This window comes from Cariama cristata, unplaced genomic scaffold, assembly GCF_000690535.1.
Source record: "Cariama cristata isolate BGI_N322 unplaced genomic scaffold, ASM69053v1 scaffold18257, whole genome shotgun sequence".
NCBI lineage: Eukaryota > Metazoa > Chordata > Aves > Cariamiformes > Cariamidae > Cariama > Cariama cristata.
The window spans coordinates 42,553-58,249 of NW_009627291.1; the positions used below are offsets into that span (position 1 = coordinate 42,553).

Sequence of the window (15,697 nt, forward strand, 5' to 3'; positions counted from 1 at the left end):
AGAAGTTGGATACATGTTTCCACTAGCTCTATCCAGCTTTTCTCTTGCAAATTTTTGTCTTCTTTTTTCAGTGTTATTAGTCAGTGTCTCTCTTCAGTGCAGTGGTTAGCTGTTAGATACTGTTTTAAATTAGGCCATCATTTTCTTTCAGTTTATCTTCTTCTATCTTAAACTTCGGTCTAGTGAGAGCAGAAAACTTGTTTCCGGAAGGACTTGGAGAATAGTTGATCAGTCAACTTTGCTGTTGTTTCATCTCCAACTTATTCACAGATTTATGTGATTGTCTTTGTCATACAGTTTTTTTTTTTGCTGTTTCTCAAACTTCTCAAGTACCTTTCCATAGTTTTTTTTTTTCTGCATATTAACTAAATTTTCTTTGTGTTGATTAAATGTCTCCATGCTTCACTTTCCTCTTTGCTGGTGAATACTTCATAGGCATGAATGTCTATTGGCAAAATGGAACTGATCTGTCTATATAGGGTTGAGGATGGTATTGTGTTTTAAGACAGTATAGAGACTAAAGAGATAACTTATATGGTACATTAAAGATGGTAGTGTACATACACACAGACACATATATATATATTAAAAAAAAAGGTGTGTTGCATCTTTAAACAATGTACAAATGGCTACTGGTATCTGAGCACTACTATGGATATTACATACAGAATTTTTACCATTACTATTAATTTTGCTGTTTGCTGTCAGTGCTGTTTGTTCCTGGTCTCTGATACAGAGTTAGATAACTTCCTCAAGCTGACTTCCACACACACATGCGCACACATACACCCCCCCCAACCTTACCCAGTAAGTGTCACTGGTATGGTCAGTGTGTTCACGAGGACCTATGATAGAGCAACATAGTGTTTAATTTTATTTATGCAGATAGCAGTTTGTTATCTTATCTAAACTCCAGAAATGTTTTTCTACCACTTGATAATTCTTTCCTGGATGTGACATTTTAAAGTTTAATCTTTTTCTTCCTGCATCTCTTGTTAAATTCTTTACAAAGCCTTATGATTTACCAGTCACATGTGATGATCTTTTATTATTTTTCTTCTGTGACTAACACTTTACCTTGCAGCTTTGAGATTTTTATAGTTTGATTCAAAGCCTCTGATGTTCTCTAAGTTGACTGAGGAATTAAACCAAAACAGCTAGTAAAGTTTAGTTAAGCTATAGCATCCAAAAGAGAGAAAGCATATTAATGAGAGCAAAGTCACTAATAATCCTGATGCTTAGAATATGTATATGAGAAAGGTTTTATTGCAGTAAATTTGTTTCATTCTGTAAGATAAAAGCTTATCATGTTTCCTATAAACAGTGCTGACTTCTTATCAGAAGCACAAATTGCTGTTCATTTTTAATGACCAAAACTTCCCTTTCAGCCCTTCTTTGCTTTCTGTAACAGAGCAGATTTTTGGCAGAATAACGTGATTTGTGCAACTTACTTCAACTGTTCCCCATAGTACTTTTCGATTTTTGTTTAATTGTAATGTTCATCTGCTCTGAAATATGTGGTCATTTTTTCTGTGTAGGAAGTTAACATGCTTTGTGTGGAAGAGATTTTCACTTCCTATTTATTGTTTTATATTTAATAAACTCATGCTTTTAGGGATGGACAGTTAGGTTTATTTTTCCTGTAGGAGGCTTCTTTTGGAATAAATTAGCAACAGATGTGAGGACATTGGCATTAGTTGGTTATACATAAAATAGAAGGAAATCTACCAGCAAATATTATCTGTGTATGAATTTTAAATAAGCAAATATGAGATAAACAGATCAGTTTGATTATATGAGATGTATGCTTGCTTTTTAGGCAGAAGACAGCCTCGTAGTTTGAACTATACATAAAATTCCAAATACAAGACTTAACACATTCAAATTCTTTTGGGTGCATTTTCTCAGTTCCACGTAAATAAAAAGAAAGTCTTGGTTTGCTTTAATTTTCATATAAGAATAAAGAATCAGCATCTGAATAACAGATGATTTTGTTTAAATGGATAGCAGATAAAGCGTAAAACTGGATTTTAATATGAAAAAGTCGATGAGATTAGATGAACTGCCCATGCATGTACTAAAATCTTCAATAATGTCATGTTAGGTATTTGATCTTTTTAAAGATGGAAGATCAACCTAGAGGTTTATGAAAACTAAAAATAAATTAGGAAACAGTTTTATTCTGGAAAGTATAAGCAAAGGTTAAACTGATTAACTATGAAGGGATTATTGGAAAAGCATTCCCTCTTACTTGAAGCAGACTGTATGAAAGGAAAACCAATAAAAAAAACCCACAAGACTGTGACAAACTGGGTTCTTTGATGGAAGTGATATTCACTTTCCTTCCCCCAGTCTGCAGTGTTTTCCTCTCGTTCCCCTACTGTTGAAACTATGCAAAGCCTTCTTTTCATATTTCTACCTTGTTCACTTTACCTGTTATTCCAGTTGCTGCTTTTTGTGGTCTTTGCTCTTACCATCATATAATCTGTGATTTTATTAAATACCTGACAAATTCCCATCCCTTTCTGCAGGTTCAGTCAAACAAAACTTCAAAAGAAAACCAAGAGGTACCTTAGTAAAGTCAGATAACAAGTTTGGGATTTCTAGACAATGTCATGTTGTACAAAGTATAATTTGGAATTTCTTTGGAAAAGATATGTATTTTTTAACTTGGAACTCCTCTTGAGTGTTGAGCTTCTTAGAAATTATAAAAAAGAAATCCATAACACTAAAAATTCAGAGGAGGAGCATTAACCATGTATTTTATAATAACAACTTAATTTCAGTTCTTGAAAGAGCAACAGTTATAAATCATGGTTCATGGTTTAAACATTGTGCCTGTATTTAAAATAAAACATAACCATATCTTTATCAGTTAAACATCATGTCCAGCTCCTCCTAAACTTAACAGATCTTGACATACTTATGTTACCTGCTTGCTTTGTCCACCGAGAGTGGGAGTTCCTAGGCTGTGTTGTAGGGACATAGGAATTTTTGTGAACTTGTGTGGTCTCACAGGTGTTTACTTCATAAACAGTTGGATATAGAATGCTGTTATCTCTAGTTGGGCAGTGGCCAGTATGCTGGACAAGATAAAGTGACACCTCATACATATAGATAGAGTATGGATTTTGGGGTTAGCTAAGCACTTATGCAGGACTCCGAAGAGCAACTAAACCCCAAGCGCGGGGCTGAGCTTAACTATGAATGCAGTATAGATAATAAAGTTTCTTTCAGCACTAATGAGGGTTTTTTCCAGTGCATAAAGTACAGAATTCTGTGCCTGATATAAAGGTATGCCACTTAATAAATCTTTTAAAGTATTGTGGAAAGAAACACAGGGCGTTCTGAGTAAAATCAAGTGAAAGATGCCTTGGGGGAGGTGTGTGTGAATTATGTCTGTGTAGTAGACTGGAAAGTACTAATAACAGGAGCACAGATTTCTCACTCATGTTGACACAAAAAATTATTTCTTGAATAGCAAGCATATGGTTCTGACAGTTGAGGCATCTCTTTAGAAAGGGCATTAGCAATCAGAAGCACGGTGGAATGCAAGTATGTATATACTTAATATATTATTACAAATACTGTAAGAAAATATTAATTCTTAAATTCTGTACAGGTACTTCACTGTGATTTAATCCATAATTTTAGTGGGGAAAATATTTTAAAACATTCTGTGCCATTGTTACTTTGAAGTATAGCAATTTAAAACATGCTTATAAGTAGTACTCATTTTTCTGTCAAACAAAATTTTTATAGTTCATTGCAGTAGAAGAAACTATGTTTTTACAAAGAGATCTGCAGTATTTTCCACCTTGCGCAGTTTAAATTGCTGAAACAGATTTTACCCAATCTGGCACATTAGTGGATATAAAATAGACAATGCCTTCTGGTGTGAGAAATTTAATGCCTGCATCTGTGACTTTTCATAATAGAATCTGAAGTTGGCATTTCGCATCATAATCAAAAGTCAATCTTGCACTGTATAGTGACTTCTGTCATTCTTTTCATTCCCGTAAACTGCAATATTGAAATGTCAGAAACTCTCTCAGTGTGTTTTTCTGAATGTAGTAAATACAGTTGGGAACATCAAATATCGGAAGACTTTTTTTTCTCTAGTAACACTCTTGTATTTGCATATAGCATTGCCATGTTGATGGTAGCTTTTGCATAATCTCATTAAAAGTTTTTTGACAGACATATTCTCCTTCATTGACAAGCATCAGTGAGGAAGACAGGGAAGCAAGAACTTCAGAGATATTTCTTGTGTTGTAGTTCTAAGGTGCAATTTCTGAAAGAGGTGCTCTTGGAGACTTGGTAGGATTCTGGATTGGCTTACACTCTGCAAAATTGCATACTAAATTTTACCAGTCTGTTAGGATTTTGAGGATTTATTTAGTTGCTATCTTTTAATGTGTAATAAATAGTATGCAAAATCGTGGTAGTTCTGAATTCTGAGGCCACATTGTGAAACTACAATTTGGATTCTACATTAAACAAAGTTATTTTATATGGCATGCATTCTAAGGATCCACTTCTCTCCCTGAAGTGTAAATATCAAGGGCAAAATGAAAGAATAGTCCAAATGACTCTCATGGGCTGTTGCTTATTAAAGAAATTAAAGCATTTAACAATTTTTGGCTGTAGTTAAACCAATTCAGATTTGAAGACTACTTTAAATGACTTCTCAAATTATGTAATCCATTTAGAATTCCTTAATACAAGCCACTGGAGAGACATGAAAGCTACAAAACAGCACTTCTTTCTTTTCATTCTTATCTGTTCTTCAATTTGCAGTTTCATTGATGTAGGAAGGGTTGTTATACCTCTGGAATCATGGCTTGCACTTCAGTTAGTTGGAAAGACCAAAGTCCTGTTACGAGTTGAGAGTTTGAAGGGAGATCTGTTGCATGAAGTTGATCAACACTCTGTAGTGAGATTTTTAGTTAAAACAGATAGGTTGTGTTACAAATGCTTTGCTCCTTCTCTTTGTATTCTTTCTGTGATTTTTGCACACATGCATCACTGAATATAGTGTGCTATAACTGCTTCACAATGAATTACAGTATGTGTATATCAATTTGATATACAAACAAAGCAAAGTTGGACTGTGGAGAAATAGTGGCAGTGCAAATTACGGGCTTTTGAAATAAGCAGAACAGAATTTAACATGTTCAGTTAATTGCATCCAGATTTGGATGTGTTAATAGAACTTAAAAGTCCAGTTCCTTTTTTCCTTTGCTTCACTTGCACTTTGCCTTATACTTTTGCCTGGAAGTTTTACCTCAGTATGCTCATTTAGTAGATATTGATTTTGTAATTATAAGCTCTGTTTTCAAAATTAACTCAACTTTTGAGATCTTGAAAGTCATTTGTAATTAACATCAAAGTAAGGTGAGTTCTTGGAGTGCTTTGGAGGACATATCCATATTGCCAGGAGGACTCTACTGAACACAATGCTGTTCTTGCTGATCAGCTCTAATACTTCTGGTTATGTTTCTGAAATCAGGATATCTGTTTTCTAAAAGCTTTTTATTTGTAATATGAAAAGTTAGTTCACATTCAACTAATAAAGCTTTTATTCTACAATGGACTGTTGCTCACAGCTTACTCAGTGAAGTAAACCTGAAAAGTTAGGTGGAAAGGCTAGTATTGACAAGAGACGTTCAGAGAAAGTAGGAGGTTGGTGCACACAGAATTTATGCAGGTCACAAAAATAGGCATAACATTTGTAAGGATTCAACCAGAAAGAATCTTACGGGCTCAGAGAGATTCCCCCCTGCATCCCTCTCCATCCACCCCCAACTGGTCTTTTGCTTCCAATTAATTCAGCCTTAAGAAGTAAACAATTTTGAGTCAATAATGAGTTGGATAATATGACCTGTCTAAAGGAAGGAAGGGATTTCAGGTTCTCATGTATCACTTAGGAGATCAATGACTTTGTACTGTGCTGTTCTTTGGAAAGGAGTTTTAACAACTGGCTTATGTCGATAATAATAGTGGTAATGCATTTTGGACTCCTAATGCACTGTTTGTCATTTATAATTGATTCTTAATGTCTTAATAAGTTGTGTTATGTGCATCAGAATTATTCTTTTATTCTTAAAGCATATATAGAGGCACATAATTGTTGGAACTGAGACAAGCATATTCATTCCTGAACCAGAGTACAGTTCTGTACATGCATTGTTATCAAACATAAGCTACCCACAGAAATTTCTCTTCTTGTTCTGTGGATATATTGAGTGTTCCAGGATTATGAGCACTGTTTGTAATTTCCTCGGCTGCAGAGGAGAGAAGACAACATGCTGCTTCTGATGTTTGTGATTTTAGGCCTAACAGACAATTTCCACCACCACCCCCAAGAGCACCGCTGCCACCCCCCCTGCCCTTGTCAAGGCAAGCTTGTTAGTGGTATTTGCACTTCAGCGTGTGTAATATTTAAATTAAATTTCCTCAGTTTAGATGGCTGTTACTGTTATTCTGAAAAGCTGAAAATCTGTTAACAGTTTGTACCCAAAATTTGTTTTATAACATTTTAGCTTGTGTGGGATTGTTCTCTTCCAGATGTGTGTTTAAAATCTGTGTCAACCTTTTCTTAAATTGTATTGGATATGTCTGTTTTCTTTCTGTGATAAGAGATAGGAAAATGTCATGTACATTTGTAAACATTTGTATTGTTGTATTGTGATGATTTTAGGTCTTGATCCTAGTTGAGATTCTTTTTGGGTAAGGATTGGCGTGTCTCCTTCCTTTCTCTGTAGAGATGGAGAACAATATTGCAGTCAAGAGCTTCTACATATACATGCGTCATGAAACATAATCTCAGACTGAAAGATAATTAGTGTCTTAGACTGAATCTGTCATTAAACTCTGAAGCCAAGAGCTACTTGGGGCTGGACTTGGTACAAGGTGCTCTTATCTTAAAATTGCGGTTCACCTCTGCTCGCAAATGGACAAGACAATAGAATCAATGCACAATTGTTTTATCTTTGGTTAACTAAGGTAATAATGTTACTGTAGAAGTCTGAAATGATAAAGCATAGCTGTGTGATTGCCTTCCGTCACCATTCTATATCAGTGTTGTGATAAGGCAACTAATATGCAGAGACTCTGCTGGTGAATGAAATCCTAATGTGCAAATTAGAGGTACAAATGCACATCTGTGTGTGAAATGTGTCTGTTAAAAACTATTTTAAAGCTTTTTCAAATTACATGTTTTTCACTTACAGTACGTATTCATAGTGCACAAACAAAATGTTGCCATTTGGGCAGACTTGCTGTTTTTCCTAAACTTTAAAAGATGCAGGGAAAAATCTGTGAAAGATTTAGTGTATTATGCATGATGTATTGATTGTTAAGCATAAGTAGTCTGTGTCAGAAAGCTTACCCATTTTTTTGAAAAAGAGGATAGTGATGTGCCTTAGCTAGTTAAGATACTCTCTAGTATTTCTCCTTTGATCCCAAGGTATTTAAACTTCCACCCATAAACATTTCTAACGTATCTTTTGAGATTATGAACTTAATAATTTCTTTTACCATAGTTGGCGTTCTGCTTTGAAATTTAAACACTGTTGGCCTAAGAATATACTTTTCAATACTACTTTTTGACTTCTGCCTAGGTTCTATTAAAAATACATGATGTCTATCTGGAAGGAAGAGTGTTTGCTGGCTCTCAGTAGTAGGCTTAGCTGGATGTCATCTTAAGTGTTTGTCTGATCCCACCTGTCTAGACTATTCATCTAGTTTCTTCTTCACAACTTCTAATGATTAAATTCAGTGTTCTTCCTGGCAAAAATACTTCAATATAGAGTTATTTTTACTGTTGAAGTTTGTTCTAGGTCTGTCACACTAGCATGTAGTGAAGACCTAGTTGCTGATAAACGTAATAATGCATGTGATATCTCAGTTTTTTTTTTTTAATTTCCTCTGGTATTCAGGAGGAATTATGACTGAAGCCGTATCTGTACCATGCTGTTCAGAATCATTCTTCTGATGCTGGCTTTACCTTTTTAGCACAATGGTTTATCTGTATATCGAAGTGTGACAACATGATTGATCATAGGTTGTGTCCTGCAGACAGTATAGCTGTGTTAGGAAAGATTTCTAGTATGAATGATGAAATGTTAATTACTTGAGAAATAACATGTTAAGGGAACTGTACTGCTTTCAAGTCTGAAAGCTGTTCAACCATGAAGCTTCAAGTATGGGTTGTTTTGTGTGGTACATATCACAGATATGTGTGTGTGTGTGTATACACACATACAAATATATGTACGTATACATATGTGCGTGTAAGTTGTACATATCACAGCATACCTGTATCACACAAAAAAATCCATATATAAATGTATTCATATGTGTGTATACCTGCGAGAGATATTTATCACAGTGTATGTACATACATATACACAATGCAATATACAGACATACTCTGAGATACACACACATGCACACTGTGCTACTTGTAATCCTCAGGTAGACTGCAGCAGCCCTGTTCACCTAACTCCAACAGAACACTTATTCTCTTAATAAATAGAAACTTACTTAGTGGCATAAATTGAGTAATCAATGATTGTAATTCCTGCAAATTATGTACTTGCTCCCCCATTTCCCCTCAAACTGTTTTTCAGACTTTTGTGAAAGACTACTTCCATCTACCCTCAGGCAATAAGAAATAAATAATCATTAGCATGCTCCGAATGTAGTTATGGTGCAAATACTGTCTAGACTTAGAAATCCAATAGTTCATTTGCTTCATATAGACTTGCTTTTGCTTACTGAAGTAATTTATATCATTGGGTGACCCTAAACCACTCGTTGGTGACAGCTCTCACTTCAGAGTTTTTACTAAACGTGAACATGGCCATCCCTGTTTTGCATCAGGATCAGAGACCCTTTGAATTTACTATGCAAGAGACACTGCACCTAATCAAAATGTATCATTGCACCTCTTGTTATAGGGGAGGACTCTTAGCCTGATGCAATCTGATTTTAGATAGGATTAGTCTGTCCTTTGGTACTATTACTGTATTAGTGTAAATATAAAATGCTTAGCTTGACTGTGGAGACTAGCTAGTGTTTGACATTACCATGAGATTAACTGCTTGTAGCATTTTTCTAGGACTAAAGTGATCTACCAGACATTCACTAAGCCTTCCTTAGTGTGCAGTCTGTGCAACTGCTTTCTGCAAAATAAGTGGATGGGATTTTTATTTTTTACAGAGGAGGAATTAATATATGAAAAATAGGAAAGTGAAGAAAAAAATTACCACCTTTCATGTTAAAATGACATTGTGGCTTCTCTTCAATGACTGTGGATTTCTATTATAAATAAATAATAATATACAAATTAATCTTTTAATTGGTTGTAGATTTAATGATGCATGATTAACTGAGCTTCATTCAATATTTGTGCAGAGAAAATATTGATAAATCCAGGTGCTTGCATTAGTCTTCCACTGACATGAAAAATAATCTGACAATATATTAATATACATAACTTTATATTCACCTTGTTTATATTAGTCTTATATGTTGATAGTAATTCTGTGTGATAATGCTTTAGTTAGTTGAAACATACACGTTTAATTTCTGGTACTGGATTTTTCCTCTGTCTTATAGATCCTTTTATTGTAGCGGTTTGAGGTACACATGTCAAAGATGCTCTGTTTCTTTCCATCTTAGAGTTGCTGCAGCTCTCCACAAGCCGACTTTTTCTTATTGCTGAAAAAGGGGCCAGCCTGGTACAGTTTGGTACAGATTGAGAAATCTTGCTGCCTTTTTTACTCTCTTTGGCCTTGAAGATGGGTCTGTACATACATATATGTAGGTTTGGGGGTTTATGTGTTTTTTGATTTAAGGCATAAGAATGTACTAAGTACCCAGTGGTCCACATGACCTGAAGCTCTGTCTGGTGCTGGCAGCAAGATATGCTATTTAGGGAGAACAGTGCAGTTCATCCAATCTGTTGCCCCCACCATGTTCTCAGAGACATATTAAGCATTACATCCCTGCCTATTCCTTTTGATATCTCTTTATGGACCTGTTGTATATGTGAATCTAAGTAATCCTTTCTAAAGTTGTTTGTCTTCTGCTTCCACTGTTCCCCGTGTCAGCAAATTTGACTTTCTTTTGACTTCTTAGACTTTCCCATTTCTTAAATGCTGACCTTTTCACTATGGATGGGGGTCTTAATTCTACTATAAAGCTGTGAGCATGATGAGGTGAATTGTTTATTGCTGCTGATTTTCTTTTGCTTTTGAAATGTGGCAAATATTTTATCTTTGCTGCTGATACAGGGAAATGTCTAGGCGTCTTATAGACTGCTTCCTTTTTTGGGACTGCTTATTTTAGAGTGTGGGGTGAGTTGTGGAGAGTTGTTTCTGGTGTGTGGTTTTTTTTTTTTCTTTTATCTCTTTTTTTCTTTTAGTAGTTGCCTCATTGTTCCTATCTTGAAACCAAGTATTTGTGTACTGGATTTAGTTGGTTGTTCTCTCCTGCTGCAACATTAAATGAAATAGTATTGTAATTGCTGTTCCAGAGAGACTTTCCCAGTAATAGTTTTTAAACAGTCCTTGTGTGGCACTGAAGACCAAGTGCTACCTTTCATGTAGATTTTTAGACTAGTTCTACCAGGATGTCTAATTTTCCTGTGGAATGATGGGCAAATTGAAGGTGAACAAGCCTTTGTCTTGTGATCACCAGCTTTGAGGAGTATAACGATAAAGACAGTCCATTTAGTATGTGCATTTATGGAATGGTTTCAAAGAAATGGCATTTTGCTGCAAGTACGGTTTATGCTTTCATAAATTTAAAACCTTACAAGACTTTCAAGAAATCTACATGATTTTTACTGAAAGAGTAAAAGGTATTTGTGTCACCTCCTCTTCACATTACTGAAGTAGTAAATCTTTAATAAAACGGTTTATGGGAGGAAATGCAGATATTTTATTATAGTCTATATATATGTTTCTATATATATGTAGTCTGTTTAAGCTTGTCTTGCAGAACAAGAGCTTCATAAATTGTTTGAACAGAAACTAGTGCATTTGCCTGGGCTAGACAAAATTCAAGTGAGCAAAATGCACATTCTACAATTATTTTTGATAATTCACTGTGAATATAGAAGTTAGTTATGGGTAGAATAGCTTTTGAATGCAGGCTTCTTGGTTGGATAGACTTCCTTCATACTTTCAAAGTCAGTATGCACCTAATCTAAACTGTTTTCTGAACTTAGTTTTATAAAACAGAGTTACTGAAAACACTTGTCTTCCATTTTAATCACGGAGGCTAGGACTTCTTATTTGTCATTGCTTGCTGAACTTCTTTGCACTTTTAAATTTGAGACAAAGATAAACTACTACTCTTGCTAAGCAGTCATGCATTTAAATAATTTCAGATTGCTGAAAACAGTTAAACTGTACCTGTTATGTTGTCTATTTACTTACCAGCTGCTACTCTTTTTATGAACAAAATTACCATTTGCATCCTCCTAATTTATTGTTCAGTTTTAGCGTTTTACTTTAGTGCTGTTTGTCTCTCTGTGCACCTACATAACAGCCTATAAAAATATTATAGTAATTGAAGTTCTTCAGTTCAAGTGAAAATGTGTGCTCCTTTTCTGACAATAATATCAAATGATTAAACTAATGCAGCCATAACCTAAAAGCTTTGATAATGTTTATTATTCAAACTGCTTTAGTGATTCATTTCAAGGATAACTCCTGAATGTTAAGTTAATAGCTACAAGGATGCTGTGGTCAGTATACATGTATTTGTTTTTCCCAAAGTTGACCTCAGCTTAAAAAGCTGTGTCACTATAATTTCAAGATTACATGATTAGTAGTTCCTTTGATAACTGCTAAAAAATAGGTAAAATTAAAAATAAAATCAAGATTATGTCTGTGACAAAGACGGCTGTATTGGTGTCCTGTATATTTGAACATGCTTGTGAAAAGTTCCATCAGTGGTATTATGGTTGATATGAATCGTTACTTACAGAGCATATAGAATTGATTTTGTTCTGGGAACAGCTTCCTTATTTACAGGATTTTTATTTCCTATATACTGTTTTCAAGCCATCTTGAATCAAATTCTTCCATTATTTAATCTCACATATTCATAGCACAATTTTTTAAATTACAAGGAAAGACGAAAATAAACCATTCTTCTGAAAATACTATGTGCAACTTTTGGACAAACTGTCCAAAAAGAATAAAAAGTGGAAACCCTTTAAAAAAAAAAAAGTCGTGCTTATCTTGACTACACAAAGAATCCTTGGGTAGCTGGGATGCAAAGCTACAGTGTTAGCTTTGTAGAGCAGCTGCCTGCAGTCAACGAAGAGCATTGACTTGGCCAATTACTGAGTAGATAATGTGTTGGATGTTCTCACCTCTAGTTTCACATATCAAAAGTTGCTGTGGCAGTCTTTTTAAGAAATGACCGGGATTACATGCACTGTAACTAAAGGTTAAGTAGGTTTGTAGAGTATAAATGGGCTCTGAAACAAAGTATATTAGAATGATTCTGTATTCAGTTTAGAGGAAGGATGTGAAATGGTGAAAATGTTACAGTGCTCTTTGTGGAAAGGTGGTGTTGAAATTATCTACTTGTTTTTGAAAGCATGTATTTGTGGACTATGCAAGAGGAGACAAAAAACAGAAGATAGAATTTGGTTCTAAAATGCATCTTTAAATTGAGAGGAAGTGCTCGTCAAACAAAAATTAAATAGAGAATGATAAGTAGACTTTGTGGATTATATTATAAAACTGAATATTATTGGTTCAGTTTGTTTTAATATTACAGTTTGACCAGGGGCTTCTCTGCAGAGACTCTGTCACTTCTCATCTAGTTGTGGAATTTCTTTGTGATATGGTATTGTTTCACCTTCAAAGTTGTGATGTCATGATTTCCAATGAAGACTATTTTTCTCATGATCTATCAATTAGTGGTTATTTAATACAAATTACAGGACTAGTGGTTTACACTAGAATAGCATATGACAGAGTAAGCAGTGTTTCTTTAGAGTAGCCTCTTTTTTTTTTGTGCTCTACTGAGAGGCCTTTATTACTTTTTAATTATCAGTAGCTTCTATTATTCAGACGTACTTTTGATGTTAACAGAGGGTTTCACAGATGTTAGTTTCTAAAAATCAGTTTAACTTCAATAAAAGAAAAATATTTGATCTTTTTTCCATGTCTATTTCTTGAATGATTTCTGTAACAGAGTACATGAGTTAATAAGATCATTCATTTAACCAAGTACATGCATTAATAAGGTAAAATTTCTTTGAACCTTAGTTACTTTTTAATCTTTGAATTAGATTTAAAAGAATGAAATATTAGAATTTTTACCAATAAATTTAAATAGAAATAGAATAATTTGAACTAACGGTTGAATCAAGTATTGACATTTCAACATTAAATATGATGATTTGGTATATTACATTAGATATTTTCACATAATTTTTATGAAAAGTAGGATTTTTACAAGCAGTAATTCAGAAAAATGTGAGTCTACTTAATGGAATCATTCTCTTTAAGACTGTTTATATTGACATTGTTTTTTCCCTTTCTGATAACCTTTCTGCAATCTGGAAGCTTTTTACTTATTGTCATTTTTTTCTTAGTTTCAGCCCAGACTCTGAAGAGCAACCTTGAGTCAATGAACCGTCAGATCCAGCGCCTAGAAAATGACATTCGGAATTTCCCTAAAACGCAAGATGAACATGATAAGTTTGTAGAAAAGATGAGCATATCCTTTTTGTGTGTCTTCATTGGTGATCGGAACATTCTGATCATCTGGTTAAGTATTTACAGCACTTGAAAATAAGTTTTAAGTCTCTTCTTCCATGCTTTTATTCTAGTGCATGGAAAAGCATAACAGAATACGCTGAGTGTAAGAAAACATATAACTGAGTATAACTTAAAGCATTTATAATCAGACTTCCAAGCGGGAAACCAGATAGTTTTCTTGAAGGAAGTATATATAGTGACTGATCATAAATATAGTATTACATGTTTTTTTTGCCTTAAAGAGTGGTATTTAATGCTAATTGTTGGATCAATTCAATCTAGAAAATGATCAGCAGGAGAGTTTAGAGTATTCATTATTTTAGCTTCAGATGTGTTGTTTTATGAAAGGGAGAGTATTAATTTTGTTAATGGTTTTTATTTAATTTTTTTAACAGATCATTTTACAGAAAAAAATATTTACTTTTTTTGTACTCAAGAGTGATTTGTCCTTTTATTTCTGTAGGGAATAGAGACTGTAGGTTCTTTAAGCACTAATAAGTAAAATCTCTGGGAGAATACCATATGATACCTGTCTAGCCCCTTTTCCCTCCAGAATTTTCATATATCCAGCTTTGCTTTTACTCAGAACTATAAAGTAACAAGTTAATTATACTGTAGATTCAAGAAGCTCACAAAACTGTGAGCAAGACTAAGCAAAAGTACTTTTTTTTTCCGTAAAAGAAATTTACATGTTTTTATTTTGCACAAAGCACATTTCCATATATGTGGAAGCATTTGGAGTATGGTACATGGCCAAGTCCAAGGCATGTTGTGCATTTATAAAACCTCAAATAGTTCACGTGACACCTATTCTTCCTTACTGCAACCAGACAGAAGTCATGGTTTTGTGGGATTTTCAAAGGGGAAAAAAAAAAAAGAGGGGATTGATGTCTAGAGCCATTCAAAACTGCTCATGACATTTAGTAGGTGGATGTAATGAAGAGGTTCTCCGAACTACTGTGTATTTGGAAAGATAGTTTTAGTGGGATTAACCATCTGAATGGATTCAGTGACAGAAATTCACAAGAAGATATTTAATATCTTCTCTATATGGATTTATTTTAAGTTTCTGACAGGACTGCAGAAAAGTAGCTTAAAGGAGACAACTCATGACTAAGTGGAAAATTGTTTTTTGTTACTTAAATATTCTCTTCCACCTTGTCTTATTTGCAAGGTTAAGAGACTTGCTAGTAATCACATTTATCACTGCTACTAAAAAAAAAGCTTATTATTTCCCTGAGATGCATTCATATCAGAAAATCTTATAGTATTACCTTTATAATTTTTCTTTGCTTTGTCATCATGTGCGTAGGCTGAATACTGTCAAGTAAGCCCTGCTTTTGTTCACAAATGAAACCAACGTATTTAAATGCACCTTTGCAATCATGTTTTCTTGTTAAGCTTGACAACTCTGTTTTACAGGTTATATACATTATTTTTTAGCTATGTTGAGTAAATGCTTTGCCATTTGTTTTGCTACGTATGTATTTAATGTACTTATAAAAATGATTGACATCACTCAAGTGATTTGGTGAGAAAAGAAGAGCCAAGTAGGTAATACTTACTTTTTTTTCTGCTCTGCGGTTTATCACCTGAATTTCTTAAACAGGAAAGATCATCTGATGATTCATGGAGTTAAACAAACAAACAACAACAAAAAGAACACCAAACCACTCCCTCAAAAAAAAAAAAAACCAACACCCACCCCCCTTGTTTTTTGTATTGGCAAAAATATGACATTCCTATGAAATTTTTGAAAATGAGTTGTTGAAAATCTTCTGGGCAGCCTTGCTTCAGTGCACATGCATTGATGTCACAGCTAGATTACCAGTTCCTGGTAATTAAAATAGGCACCCTGAACTGCAGATCTCTGACAGCTTTTATCATACTAGTGAATT

General features: G+C 34.2%; 1 protein-coding gene across 1 annotated transcript in view; it reads left to right on the forward strand.

Moving 5' to 3' along the window:
* LOC104164917 (protein diaphanous homolog 2-like) overlaps positions 1-13,813 on the forward strand; it is a gene marked incomplete at both ends in the record, with an annotated part of 39,141 nt that extends 25,328 nt beyond the window's left edge. The window contains one exon of the mRNA XM_009704400.1: positions 13,634-13,813. Within this exon, the coding sequence (XP_009702702.1) occupies positions 13,634-13,813 (180 nt within the window). The remainder of the gene's footprint in view (positions 1-13,633) is intronic.
* Positions 13,814-15,697: the final 1,884 nt, after the last annotated feature.